The sequence below is a fragment of the Pezoporus occidentalis genome, unplaced genomic scaffold, assembly GCF_034315485.1.
Source record: "Pezoporus occidentalis ecotype Australia unplaced genomic scaffold, CSIRO_AGI_Poc_V1 ctg70, whole genome shotgun sequence".
Lineage (NCBI taxonomy): Eukaryota > Metazoa > Chordata > Aves > Psittaciformes > Psittacidae > Pezoporus > Pezoporus occidentalis.
In genome coordinates, this window is record NW_026916053.1 from 2,504,964 (window position 1) to 2,519,719 (window position 14,756).

General features: G+C 43.7%; 1 protein-coding gene across 7 annotated transcripts in view; it reads left to right on the forward strand.

Annotated features, from left to right (window-relative positions):
• Positions 1 to 14,756, forward strand: part of NCOA6 (nuclear receptor coactivator 6) — a 42,705-nt gene extending 27,949 nt beyond the window's left edge. For 4 of the 7 annotated variants that reach the window (XM_062642156.1, XM_062642157.1, XM_062642155.1 and 1 more), the window contains 6 exons: positions 1,802 to 1,923; positions 2,816 to 5,806; positions 7,277 to 7,345; positions 8,471 to 8,507; positions 11,047 to 11,195; positions 14,146 to 14,756. In XM_062642156.1, the coding sequence (XP_062498140.1) occupies positions 1,802 to 1,923; positions 2,816 to 5,806; positions 7,277 to 7,345; positions 8,471 to 8,507; positions 11,047 to 11,195; positions 14,146 to 14,192 (3,415 nt within the window). In that variant the 3' untranslated portion in view covers positions 14,193 to 14,756. Of the gene's footprint in view, positions 1 to 1,801; positions 1,924 to 2,815; positions 5,807 to 7,276; positions 7,346 to 8,470; positions 8,508 to 10,717; positions 11,196 to 14,145 lie in introns of those variants that run through there. The other 3 variants (XM_062642158.1, XM_062642159.1, XM_062642160.1) reach the window with 3 other exon arrangements.

The window sequence follows — 14,756 nt, forward strand, 5'->3', positions numbered from 1 at the left end:
CAGTTGTTCCAGGTCACGGTGCTGGCACCTACCTCAAAGGCTGCAGCTCCTCTGGGTGATTTTTGGTGCCACAATTTGTGTTCATTTGTGGCTGCTAATATAGTGCTTCTGTATGCATTTTTCACTGTTCAAATTCACTGTTGTAGGCAAACAACGACTGCATCACAAGGATTGGGAGTGTGCTGGATTAGACAAAAGGATTAATGCATTCCTTGGCAGTACTCACCTGCTCAGCAGCACTGTTTGAGCATTCTGTGTTTGTCCCATATCTTACCTTTCTTCTCTCTTGGATTGGTCTCCCCAGTTTTGACCAACAGGCGTTCAGGGACTTGCAAGTCACAAGCTGCTTTTTGAACGCTTGTATCAGGTCATTAGAGCAGGCCTGTGTCTCTCCATGTCTGCTATACAGATGCTGGAGACACTTACTCTCAAGTAACATTAAATAAGATAGGTTTCTCTGCCTTTATTTACTACAGATTCTTATTTTCCTGAGAATTTCTCTGTCCTTGCTGTTTCTGCATGTTTCTGCCTCTTTGTTGGCAGTGGGCTAATTTTGATGTCTTTAACTTCACGCTTCTATTGTATAGGCTTAGAGAAGGACTTCGGGGCACTGGTGGATAAAAAGCTTGAATATGAGCTGGCGGTGTGTGCTTGCAGGTCAGGAAGCCAACTGTATCCTGCGTGTATCACCAGCAGCGTGACCAGGTTGAGGGAAGGGATTCTCTCCCTTTGCTCTGAGACTCCTGCAGTCCTGCATCCAGCTCTGGGGTGCTCAGAGTAAGAAGGACATGGACCTGTTAGAGTGAGTCCAGAGGAGAAAGATGCTGCCACGGCTGGAGCAGCTTTGCTCTGGAGCCAGGCTGAGAGAGCTGGGCTGGGTCAGCCTGGAGAAGAGAAGGCTCCTGAAGGGGAGACCTTAGGGCAGCTTCCAGTGCCTAAAGTGGCTACAAGAAATCTAGAGAGAGGCTTTTTACTCGGGACTATAGTGAGAGGACAAGGGGGAATAAGATTTTAAACAGAAGCTCTTCCCTGTGAGGGTGCTGAGGCGCTGGCACAGGGTGCCCAGAGAAGCTGTGGCTGCCCCATCCCTGGCAGTGTTCAAGGCCAGGTTGGACAGGGGCTTGGAGCAAGCTGCTCCAGTGGAAGGTGTCCCTGCCTGTGGCGGGGGGTTGGAACTGGATGAGCTTTAAGGTCCTTTCCGACCCAAACCATTCTGTGATTCCAGGATCACTTGCAGAGCCTCAGTATCCCACGAAGGTTTGCGCTCTGGTGGGTGACATAACATCCAATGCATCGGTGCATTTTGCTGTGATGTTTATGGAGGTCTTGGATACCCTGAGCTTGTCACTTCTGTGTACACTACTGGAAGAAGTGTTGCTACCATTGAAATACATTTCTGTGCTTCTACCCATGATATCTACTTACCTATACAGGTGTCACAGCAGTATTAGAGGGAAATCAATTTAGTTTGGATATACATATCTATATCATTTGGAATATCCATTGGCATTTTCCCAGTTATAAAACTCGTATTCAGAGTAGGAAAAAAGGGAAAAAAAAATGTTGAAGATCAATAGAGCACCAGGTAACTTCTTCAAGTGTATTTAAGGCACAGGAGTGACCGCCAGCAGACCTGAGCTCTGTGGGCAAGTCTGACCTTTTACACCAGAGGCAGTGGTGCATGGCAGTGAGCTACTTGAAGGTCTGTGAAAAGTGCAAGGAATTAATTCCTTGAGTTCTGGCAGCAGAGGTCGAACACTGACATGAGGCTGGATCTTAATTACAGTTATTTTTCTTTCAGTTCTTCAGAACCACGTCCAGCTGGCCTGGAGGAGAGCGATCAGTCATCACTGTCTGGAGATCAAGGAATGAGTTTAGATAACTCAGGCCCCAAGCTTCCGGATTTTGCAAGTAGGCCACCAGGTAGCTGGATTTTTCTGTGGATTATCTGAATGTAATAACTACAGGAGAGCTTTTAACTCATCCTTGTGACAGGTCTGTTTTGTGTCATCACACAATCGAGGCCAAAGCTTTTTTCCCTCCTAGTAACTGATTGTTCAAATGTTTTCTTTGAATTAGCTCAAAATGAAGAGGTGTCCACAGTCTCATGTATCATCCTGTAGGTATCATACTGAATACTGCAGTTATTCAGCAATAGGATAATTGATACAAAAATCTCTATTTCTGCCTGTAGCACAGACTGATGCTTTAAGAAGTATTAACCAAATAGCTGATTTTTTAGAATTAGGAAGTAGAGACTGCAGTTGGAATTGTGCTTTGCACATAGGGAGAATTAAATCCAAAGTCTGAAAAGGAATTTGTGTTATAAGCCACATGGGTGGTTCTTAGCACTGTTTTTAGGCAAGTAATACGTGGCAGATTCTACTTTGTACACTAGAAAATGTCAGACCTGTCGCATGTACGCCAGGCCATGTCCAACAGTGCCTGTCAAACTCTTTAAGGTTGTTTTGAGGAATATTAGTGAAAGTCCAACTCTGAAACTGTGGCAGAAAGCAAGCCCATGGACAATTGCAGGGTCTTCAGCTGGCATGAATCTGGAGTAATAGTAGCTGGTATGATACACTAAGAGATCTCCAATTGCATGTCATACAAGTTATTCATACACTGAGTAAAAGTACCTCTGAGAATTCGGTAGTCCTTGTACTTATTTGTAAAGCCTGTTTCATTGATGTGGCTCTCGCATAAGACAAACAGGCTCCTGGCTATACTTCCTATCTGATCTTGTTTCTTACAGAAATTACGCTTTCTCTGATCTTTGGTTGGTTTTAATGAATGCATCATCTTGTTGTCTCAGGTTATCCATCTCAGCCAGTGGAACAAAGACCACTTCAGCAGATGCCACCTCAACTCATGCCACACGCACAGCAGCCACAACCACAGCCCCAGCAGCAGCCGCAGCCACCACCACAGCAAGCCCAAGCAGCACCACAAACACCACAGCAGCAGCAGCAGATGATGATGATGCTTATGATGCAGCAGGATCCCAAATCAGTCAGGCTTCCTGTACCACAAGGAGTTCATCCACCTAGAGGGCCTCTGAATCCAGATGCTCAGCGAATGCCAATGCAGCAGGGTGGTAACATGCCAGTAATGGTTAACCTCCAGGGTCCTGGGTCAGTGCCTCCATCTCCTGATAAACAAAGAATTTCCTTGCCAGGCAATCCTCCTCTGGGAAATAATGCAAGAAAAGTGGTTTATCAAGATAATGTCCAGAATCCTTCCAGCTCACCCCTTGGAGAGGTTTCATCAGTTTCCTCCCTTCCAGAAGGAGCTGGAGCTGAAGGCACCCCAGCATCAGCAGCTCAGAATAACCTGACATCACATTTAGTAGTTTCACAAAACCAACTAATGATGACAGGACCCAAAACTGGACCCTCCCCACTTTCAGCTGCCCAAGGTACAAGTCCTCAGCAGCAGTCCAATTCTCTGTCTAGTGCTCTTACACACCATTTTCCAAATGTTGCCACCCCATCACAAACTGCAAGGCCTAAAACCCCAAACAGGGCAAGCCCAAGGCCATACTATCCTCAGACTCCTAATAACCGTCCACCTAGCACAGAACCATCAGAAATCAGCTTGTCTCCAGAGAGACTCAATGCTTCTATAGCTGGTCTGTTCCCTCCCCAGATTAATATTCCTTTACCTCCCAGACCTAATCTCAATAGAGGATTTGATCAGCAGGGTCTTAATCCCACTACTTTGAAGGCCATTGGACAAGCCCCATCAAATCTCACCATTAACAATCAGTCTAGTTTTGCTTCTCCACAGTCACACAAATTGGAAAGTGTGGTCATGAATTCAGGAAAACAAACCAACACTGGAGGAACAAAGAGAGCAAGTCCAAGCAATAGTCGGAGATCCAGTCCTGGATCCAGTAGGAAAACTACCCCAAGCCCTGGCAGGCAGAATTCAAAAGCAGCTAAATTGTCATTGACAACTCCGCAGAATCCATCTCTCTTGCAGAACATGGAATTACAAAGAAATATGATGGCTGGTCCCTCTTCTTTGCCAACACCTGTGACTTCAAGCTTCCAAAACAACAACATGCTAAATAACCCGAATCCTGCAGTATCTGTACCTCCTGTGGTGGGCATTCCCGAAGACAACAAAGAGAGCCTTAGCGTGCCTCAAGATAACGAGTGTCAGAGTGCTCAAGGTGTCCAAGGTAACAAAGACCAGCCCAGTATTGAACTAAAAGGTATCCCTACTCCAGAAATGAAAATGGTGGTTCCAGAAGAACAGCCAAAAAAAGATGGGCAAGCTTTGGACTCCAGTAAGCTTCCAGTCATGGAGGAAACTAAACCCATGGTGTCTCCAGCTATGAGGGAGGCACCAACTTCCTTAAGTCAACTTCTTGATAATTCTGGAGCTCCTAACGTAACCATTAAGCCTCCTGGGCTGACTGGTCTTGAAATGGCACCGATAGTTACCACTAGTGAGGAGCTAAAGAAGATAGCTGTCATTCCTCCACTGCAAGATTCATCCTCGAGCAAAGAGTCATCTAATTCACTTAGCTTGCCTCAAAATAATGAGCCCTGTTCAACACCAGGGCACCAGGAACTGGGAGAAATAAACTCAAGCGTTGCACAGAGCGTTCCTCCAGTCATGCAGAGGCCTGTCAGCTCTTCTTCTATTTCAGGTCCTTTGCCTCCCAACCAGATAACAGTTTTTGTAACTTCAAACCCTATTACATCTGCTGCTAATACATCAGCACCATTGCCATCTCACTTGCAGCCTGCATTGGTGTCAACTGTTGTCACAATGCCCAATGTAGGGAACAAAGTCATGGTGTCTGAGGGACAGTCAGCAGTTCAGTCGAATGCCCGGCCACAGTTTATTACACCCGTGTTTATAAACTCATCATCAATAATTCAGGTTATGAAGGGCTCTCAGTCAAGTACGATTCCAGCAGCCCCCATGACTTCTAACTCTAGTCTGATGCCTCAGTCGGTCGCGGTTGTTGGGCCTTTGCATATACCACAGAATATAAAGTTCTCCTCCACACCCGCTCCTCCCAGCACATCATCCACCAGTCCTGTTTCTACCATTCCCACCAGCAGGCCACTGGTTCTTAATCCCTTGGCACCTCCTGTTCAGCTGCCTTCTCCTGCTACAACTTCTTCCAGTGCTCCCTCAAATCTCCCTGCTCAGCAAGGCAAAGACTTCAGCCCAGAGGAGACCTCTTCTCAAAGCGGTGGGTCGAGTGACCAGTGTTCTGTTACAGCAACGCAGTCAGGACCTGTTGTTTCACCTCTTTTGACAAGTAGTCCGGGATCTGGGAACAGGCGCAGTCCTGTTTCATCAAGTAAGGGGAAGGGAAAAGTAGACAAGATTGGCCAGCTCTTGTTGACCAAAGCTTGCAAGAAAGTCACTGGCTCCCTTGAGAAAGGGGAAGAGCAGTATGCTTTGGATGGCGAAGCAGAAGGTCAGGGACTAGAAACATTGGTCCCAAACAGTTTGGGAACAGAGCAGTCACCAGCAGAACTAGATAATAAAACTGTGACACTGCCAGCACCCAGTCTTCTAAAACAGAGCACTTCTGGGCCTGGCTGTTCGGGTGCCAGCACCACAGCTGCTGCTCCTGCCTCCACGCCTCCGAGCGCATCAACAAGCACTCCTCCTACCAGTGTACCACCGGTTGTAACCACTCCTGCAGCCCCAGACCTCTCACCTGCAGCACCAAGCACTAATGGCAGTAACCACGGTGCTGCACCGGCTGAGCAAACCGGGGCTGCTGTGGTGGAGGAAAAAGCAGGAGCACATCAGGAACTGCTACAGAATGCAGGTAAGTCCAGTGCTGCCCTGTGTAAATGTAGGGTTGCTTCTGTAAACTTCCTAGGTGCTTTTCTCTATGAACATAATAAAAATTAGACCCCCACAGCCAAGGCTGACAACTACTTTTGTGTTTCTGAGTGTTGTGGTTTAAGCCCAGCTGGTAACTCAGAACCACAGAAGCACTTGCTCACTCCGACCCCTTCTTCCTTCCCTCACTCCCGGAGGAATGGGGAGGAGAATGGAAAGAATGTAAATCCCACGGGTTGAGATAACAGTCCAATAACTAAGGTATCATACAAAACTACTATCAATAATAATAATGATAAGGGAAATAACAAGGGGAGAGAATACGATTGCTCACCACCTGCCGACCGATTCCCAGCCCAACCCGAGCAGCGATCTGGGCCTTCCGGATGACTCCCCCCCCAGTTTCTATACTGGGCATGACGTGCTGTGGTATGGAATAGCCCTTTGGCTAGTTTGGGTCAGGTGTCCTGGCTCTGCTTCCTCCCAGCTTCTCCTCCTCCCTTGGCAGAGCATGAGACTGAAAAGTCCTTGATCGGAGTAAGCATTACTTAGCAACAACTAAAAACATCGGCGTGTTATCAGCGTTGCTCTCAGGCTAAAGCTGAAAACACAGCACTGCACCAGCTACTAAGAAGGAATAAAAATGACTGCTACTACTGAGCTCAGGACAGTAAAATCGACAGAAGTCAGCACAACTGAGAACTTCAGCTTGAACACAACGTCCCTGTGGCTCTTAGATGTCTGTCATAGCTGTGTGCCAGTAGAAAACGGAAACATTTCCTTTAAGCTTCACAGAAGGAATTCTGATTTGTTAGGAGAAAGATGGAAGTGGGTATTCTTCATTTAAAAAGTAATGTTTAACTTTCTGTCTTCATGTTCTAAGTTCATTATCACATACAAGAGTAGACCAGAAAACGGTAGCCTGACAAGAACTGATTTTCCATCTTAGTTTTAACTTGGCAACTTAAGAAATGTTAAGCCACGTCATCTTGTTGCCAGAGGACTTCAAGGGAGCCTCTGGAGCATATTTTGCACCCTTGCAATTGAAAGAGTGAGGGCATTGATTCATTTACAAAGAAGCTTTTTTTGCCCCAGAACTTCTGTTGAAATGAGCATTAATCTAAGAGACTAAACTCTTTAATTTCTAGGACTTCCTTTAATTTCTCAGTCTGGTGAAAAACTGTTGCCATTAGAAAAGGGATTTATGATATTTAATTTCATCACTTTTCCTAGTTTGAGAAAACTTGGGATAATTCTGACAGAGTTTTAAGCTGGGGAGGTGTGCGTGGTGGGGGGAGAATAGACCGTAGGTGAGCAATATTGCATCTGTAAATGAAAGCGTTGCAGTAAGCTGGAAGATGCAGTGTTCTGTTAAAGCAGCCCGATTGCACAATAGAAAATGTTTGTGACTCCCTTTGAAAATAATGCTTTTTCCCCTCCACTTTTGTTCTAGCATCCTCTCAACCTTTAACACAGAAAAAAGGTTCAGTTCCACCATCAGAAAGTACTGTTCAAAGAACAGGTAAATCTTAACTTTGGAAAAGCGGAATGTAGGTGAACTAAACTGTGTTTGTAACTGAAACTACACCTAGTTTAATGCGTATTTAATGGTCATTAACATGCTTGGCAATTTGGGGGTTGGAGTTTTTGCTGTTGGATATTCTCCCTGTTCAAATTTTGGGTAGGAAGAAAAGTAACTCTTTCCTTATGTTGCTTGGTCTGTATTTCTTTTGTTACCAAGATACTTGTTTTTCCCAGGCAGTGCTATATAGACTTACACTGAAGAGCCTGATGTTTCAACCATGCGTATTGTAAGGGGTGTTTACCAGAAGAGGCCAGATACTATTAGTTTTCTTACCCTTTTATTTTATACCTGTATTCCTTGTCTACACTCTAGCAAACTTTAGGTACTAAATTGATCCTAAAGGCAAAGCCACAGTTCAGTGCAGCAGTGTCCCAGAGGTTTGGGGGTGTTTAAGGGTAAGATGGAGTTGTTATAGGCACCATGACAAATGAACAGTGAGTTAATACCTTACATTGTGATGAATCCCTAAGGCAGTTTCTCACAAGAGGTGCTGTGTTTAGGTAGAGATAATCCCTCTCAACAAAGGGTCTGGTGGATATGTGGAGAATGAAAAGATGGGACAGTTAAAAGGATGAGAAATCTACATCATCTCCTGAGAGATTTTCCAATTCAGCAGAAGTATAATTGGGCTTCAGAAGATTGCCTCCTTTTGCATTAGAAGGTCTTGCTGTAAGAGGTGATTGGGTTAAGGTAAAATTTAATGTGCATAATAGATCCACATTAGTATTTTTAAGGTTTAAAAAGAATAAACCGTAGATGTTTTAGAAGTGATAAACTGTCTAAAATGGGAGCTGAAAAAGGGAGAGGACTGTAGCTCTTGTCAGGAAGTTTCTCCACCATTTTCTTCTGCAGGGTTCCTTTTAACTTTCCTCTGCCTTAGCTGGTGCAGGTCATAAGCAGAAAGAGCACTTGGCTGACCTGGTACTTGTTTGATGTGTCAGTTTGCTTTGTGAGAAACAGTAGATGAGAGAAGATTATTCTTAAGAGCTAAAGCATAATGAGAATAATGTGAGATGGTTGTGCCTTGACAGTGGATTTTAAAATTATCTTTTTCTCTTGTAGAACTTGAAACAAATGCTCCGGTAGTTGCTGGTCAAAGGTAAGGAGATAGTCTGTGTAGATGCAGAATAGATGTAGCTTTCATGGGAGGAAGTCCCTTTCTCTTTGCTTCAGTTGCACACCTTCTGCTACTGCTTTTCATTTTCTTGTCCATACCCTTTCTGTCCTGCTAAGAAATTGGGATCAACTGTGTTTCAAAACATTGCTGAAATGCAGAATGTAAGGTAACGTTTCCCAGCTCTGTCTTCATGCTTTGGGCAGTGTTTCCTCTTATCCCTTCAGGCCTGTTTCATGTCCTGGAAGGGTCTTGAAGGTTCTACTGTTTGCTATTTTCTGAAAACAAATCAAAACTAAAACCCCCAAAGCCTGCAGCTTAGTTCTTATGTGAAGTTTTGTTTTCTGCACTTAAGCTTTTCTAAAGTTTGGGGGTTTTCTGCCCTTGTGACTGTTTTCTCCAGATTTCTTCTGTTTGCCTGTTGACACCTGCCAAAACCTGATAGGAAAGTCAGGTAGAAACTTCATCGTGTGCCAGTTAAGTCACTCAGTAATTAAAAAACCAAATTTCAAAAGATTGTGTTCTGCCAGAAGAAAATGTGGTTTCCAAGGTCTGTTTCTGTTAGATTCTAAACCCACCAGACTCTTAAACTCAGTCTAGGCAGCTGTAATGATGAACCTTTGTAAGGTTTTTGGATAACAATGTAGGCACGAATGGCTGAGTTTTTGATGCTCCCCATCAGTGGAGTGAAGCCCTAAGCCAGGGCAAGAGGTACAGTTAACTCATTTGGTTCATCATTTGTAAGGGAGGGAGCACAGTACAGTTCCTCAGATCAGAAGTGACTCCACATTGAATATGTAACTGTATTTACCATCACATGGATTGGGATCTTTGTACTTGTATCAAAGATGAACTGAACTGTCAGTACAAGTTTTCTTTAGGGTGCAGTTCCTCTGGAAAGCTGATGGTGTGACACTTAGCAGATGAGCAGATTCTCCAAGTGAAGCACCCTTGCATGACCCTTCTCCACACTCCTCAGCACATCAGATGACCACGAGTGCATTTCTGATTGCATTTTTCTGGGCTGATGCTTTTCTGAGCAAGACCAGAAAAGAAGGGAGGTTTTCAGACAAAATGTGAATCTAGTGATGGCTGATAGAGTGGCCAGCTCTGAGCCCCTGGAGTTCAGCACTGTTTGGTACAAACCTTAGAGGAACTTGCAACCTAGAAAGCACCGGGAATATTTTTACTTGGGACAACTTGATTTCCTCCTATAAAAGAAGTGATGTGTTGGTTCCTTTGGGATTAGTGACTAGATCTGTTAAAATTATCTGTAATAACTGAGCTTCAGCTGATGATGCCTGTTTACTTGCCTCCGAGTATCCTCTGAAGTAGGTGGCTGCTATTGCAGCTGCCCACATTACTGACCAGAAGAGCAGTTTGTGACCTGTTTGGAGGATTCAGTTTATAGGTTGCCTGTGATCCTGTCTATGATTTATTTTATCTGAGACAGTCCATGTGCTTCAATATTCTCCTCTGAATAGTCTCTCATTGAGAAACTCTGTTTTAAGTCGTTAAAACTACAAGTGTTTGTAGTAGGTTTTCCTCTCAAAATAGGTCTTCCTCTGAACCAGTGGCAGTGTAGTGGAGCCTCTGGAACGCACAGGTCTGCTCTGTGTGTTTTCACTCAGTTCTCTGATTAAGGCAGCCTTTCTTGACATCTCACAAGTATCACCCCAAGGCCATGAAATGAGTTGTGTTTCTCCTTTTCCAGTATCGGCAGTGATTTACTTGGTTAATTACTTACCTTTGAATTCACAGGAGATAAGTTTAGCGTAATCTTCAGAAACCACTTAGGCAACAGAAATTGTCTGGCATTCATGCATTAAGGAGAAAACACCCAAACCTCAGGAGGAATTCACAGGGTAAAGAGTTAATTACAAAGTGTAGCACTCTATCTGTTGTCTCGGGGACAGGAAATGTGGATTTCCACACTACCTAAATTATTTGATATAGCAGAAAAAGCTTTCTGTTATGAAAAGAAACCGTTTTAACGTCAAGCTTTAAAGCTTTAAAAAAGTTTAAAATAAGCCTTACGCTTTTGAATATTGAAGATCAGTGGAGTGAGTCTTGTAAAACCAAAAGCTGGCATACTCACTGAAGAGTTCATAATGCCTCCTTGTGTTCATCTGCAATTTCAACTCTGTGTTCCCATATCATAGCAGTCTCTAATGTAACTTGTTTGCTTTTCCTAGACTTCAGTAATGGTGGCACCTGTGGAAAACAGAGCAGACAATTTATAATGCATCTAATTTCTTGGTCTTCTAATGTTGAAAATATTCTCTTTGAGGACTTCTCAATTCTGTATCCTCTGATAATTTTTAATAGAAACGGACTATACTCTGGCTTACTCAGGTCATTCTGCATCTGATAAAACTTCTGGTATCTCTAGCATTTCATATCTTCAGTGCTAATAGTCCGGAACTGGTACCTGTGTCGGTCCATCCTCCAGCTTGTCTGAGTTGCATAGAAAAGCATAATCCTTCTTACACTTCATCAGAAATATTTTGTCCCACTTTATTAGTAATGAGACAAAAGAGAATTGTGAAAAGTCTAAAACTCCAAGTAGAAGAAATTCAAGAACAGAGGATTCTGCCGCTCCACAGGAAACTGTAGAGAACGGACAGCGCAAGAGGTCCTCCCGACCAGCATCTGCATCCAGCACTGCAAAAGGTAAAATCCACAGCCCTCATTTCTCTGGAGAGGGCAGGCAGTAATGTACTGCCCCAAGTAATAACCCCTGGCTCGTAATGATGGTTTACAGCTTCTAAGTGTGCTTTTTACTCTAGTTTCAAAGATTTAGACACAGGTTGGTGTTCAAGTGTTGACCGACATCTGTACTGGCAGTGAATCTTGTGTGAATTTCCCATTGTTAAATGTGTGGAACTTGTTTTCTGCAGTACTCAACAGCATAGCGTTCAGCAAGCTTGCCTAGTTGCAGTTGAATTCTCTTAGCAGAAATGTGTTGCCATTGAAAGGACTGTACTCAAGTAAAAAAAGTCACTCTTTCTGTTTTCCTGAAGCCTGAAAGACACAAGACAGATGCTAAAGTCTTCCCAAGTGCACAGTCAGCTCTTGTGAAGCCAAATGGTGTGGTTCAGGCATGTTCAGAACGCTGCCTGGATGGCAGCCTGAAGCACCAAGGAGTGCTGTGTGCTAGCACAGAGCCTCAGCTGTTCTTTCCAAGAACATGTGAAATCCTAAAGTTACAGATACTAACCCGTGGCATTAGCAGTTGCTGACGTGCCTTATTGCTACCCAGGCTTCAGTCTTGAACAGAGTATGCAGTATTTGTGTGAAACACGTGGTCATTGCCAGAATGCACGATCCGTGGTGCCATTCTGTGTTTCTGAAGCTAAACTCTGTCAGCTCCGTTTGTTTAAGGGTCAGAAAAATTCTGATGGACAAAATTTGTTCAGAAGGGTAGAGAGAACCCAGCAGGAGGCAACATTCAACCAAGATATTAAAGATAACATACAGAACAAAGAGGTATTGATATAAAATTCTTATAAAAGGAAGTCAAGTTGAATTCAGCAACCATTTTCCATACTGAAGGTACTAAAATTGGATGGTAAGAATATTTGCATTTTAAGAGTTTCAGAGAAGACTTCCAGCTTGTGATGAATCTCAAAGATGACATAGAGGGACCTGTATGTTCTGCACTTTTGTGGCTGCTGAATTTAATTAAATCTACTTCTTGTGGCAGGATTGTGCAGAAGAACCTGAGTCTGTATTGTAAAAATCAATTCTCTTTCATGATTGTGAAGAAAAGCTTGAAAACTGTGAAGCCAATGTAAAATCTTTAGATTTGGTGATACTGTCCTGAGTGTGAAGGGACCTGAAACGTATGGGCCTGCCCCCATACTGTAACGAGTAAACCTAAAGATGACAACCAGTGGCACATCAAATTCTGGGGATGTGGGAACATGAAAGTACATGAAATTGAAATAATGCCAGAACTCAGAGGTTTTGTACTGACCGCATTTATTACCTCTGTAAGTAAAATCACTGCTTTTAAAACGTGCACCTGAAACTCATGCAGTATCTAAGGGGTTTGCTTGAAAACACTGATCCTGCTTACAGTGTGGTACCCTGGGCTGTGGTTACATTGCTTCATGCGAGCAATGACTCCTTGCAGGTGGTAGAGAAAGCGAGCAAAGCAAGGCTCTCTTGTGGACGGGAACAGGCTGGTTAGTGAGGGAGCTGGTGTAAGGAAGTTTGCCACTTGTGCCTACTCTGGTCTGTGGTTTTTGTTAGTGAATCAGAGCTTTAGAAAGCACGCTTGGTTTGTATGCTCCTTCTAGACATCTGCAGGTGTCTGTGTCCTGAGAAACTCTCACTGGTCTGTGTTAATGTGGGGCAGGGAGAAGCTCCTGTTAGGTAGGGGTGGATTTAAGGCCACTGTAGAAATGGCAGTTAGGGAAAAACCTGAAATGTAGCAGAGAGAAAGAAGTAAACTTTGACCAGTTGGTGTAGGAATCCCTTTGCTAAGCATCAGGAAGGAGGAGGCAGAAGGGTAACTGTAGAAGGACCTCACAGCAGCAGGGCTGGCTATAGCAGCTGCTGCCTGAGCTGCTTCCATAGTGCTGCTGCTCAGAGGGAGCTCTGGTAAGTGGGAGTCGTGCCTGCTGAGGTGTTCCACTTCTGAAACCTGGTGCTGTGTTGGCACTGTCACTTCTTGGAGTACTTCCAGCAAGGGCTGTTGCAGCATTTACTGTAGTTTCGAGTTTGTTGAATTTTATAACGGTGCTTCATTTTGGTTTTTAAATACAACATTTAACAGCCATGGAGTTGTACTGTCGCTCCTCTAGCTTTAGATGTCTTGGGTGTCTTGGAAATCTTTTCCCTATTGACTCTTAAAATACACACAGCTCTAATAGCTTTTGGAAAATACTGTCAAGAGCCAAAGATACATTGCCAACGCTTAAAATCCCATTTTTGAAAGATCTAAAGATGCAAACACCTTTGGTCCTTACTCTGTTTTGTTTTGAAATGGAAACGTTAGTGCCTTGGTAAGTGCACTGAACACGTCATCTGCTTTCACCGCAGCTTCTGCGAGCGCTGCTCCTCACGGTGTTTTGTACCTTTCTGCATAGCTGCTTCTCTGTGAATCATAATGTACACTCAAGAGACTCGTTTTCTAATGATCTGACTTCCCAAGGACTCAAACAACTACATTTGTAATTCATGTGGCAGGCTCCAGCTGACCTTCCTAAGTGTTTTTTATAGCACCATCTCCACGATGCTGGCTCCCGCTGCCGCAGTTTGTGCCCAGTGCCCGTTTCACCGAGGCACATCTTGAGCACACTGCATGTGGGGAACTAACATTGAACACTTAAACATACAAAACCACCCAGATCTTAAGGCTGATACATTGCGAGCTCAGCACTGCTGAAGCCCTAACGCTTGGAAGTCGTGCCCTACCAGAGCTGGGGGAAGGCTGAGCTGTGTCCCAGCGTTGGTGTTTGTGTTGTGACTTGGTGAAGAGGCAGTCCCGGGTCTGGGGGAATCCCGCTCCTCCGAGGTTTGCACTCTGGTGTGATGGTGGCAGGGCAGTCTGTGCACCTCTGGTGAATGGCTTGTCGACTTCGTATCCATGCTTCTTTTCTTCTCTTAATTTCAGAAACGAGTGCCAGTGCAATGCAGTCAAAAAGAAGAAAATCCAAGTAAATTACTGCATGGAAACATGAAACTTGTAAATGAGTGTGAATTTACCAATAGCGATTTTGAGCTGTGATTTTTCTTTTTTTAAATAAAATTCTGTACAGTAAAGTCCTTTTAATATTCTCCTGTTCCCCCAAAATGATTTTTTTTTTCTAAAAAACAGATAAATAGATATAAAAACTGGGTTCTTCTAAAACCCCCTGGACTTACGAAGTGAAGCCGAGGGTTAGCACATGAGGTTAATGTGTTTGTATGAAATGGAAGGGGAGGGGAAGACAATTGTAAATTTATTTGTTTCCACTTTTCATAAATTAGAATACAGGGTTGTCATTTTTAGGTATTAAAAATAATGTATTGTGCTGTTGTTTAAGTACTGTATGTGAATAGCAGTAAGAGGGTTTAGAAACAAACCCAATCATGTTTGGAAATGTAAATAATTTTATTATATAGTAGATCTGATGTATTTGTTGTAGAAATGGACCAGTGAAACAAAACAGAAAACAACATAAATGTAAGGGTTTGTATAATGTGGAATCCCTCATGCTCTAAATAAATGTTATTGTCCTATAA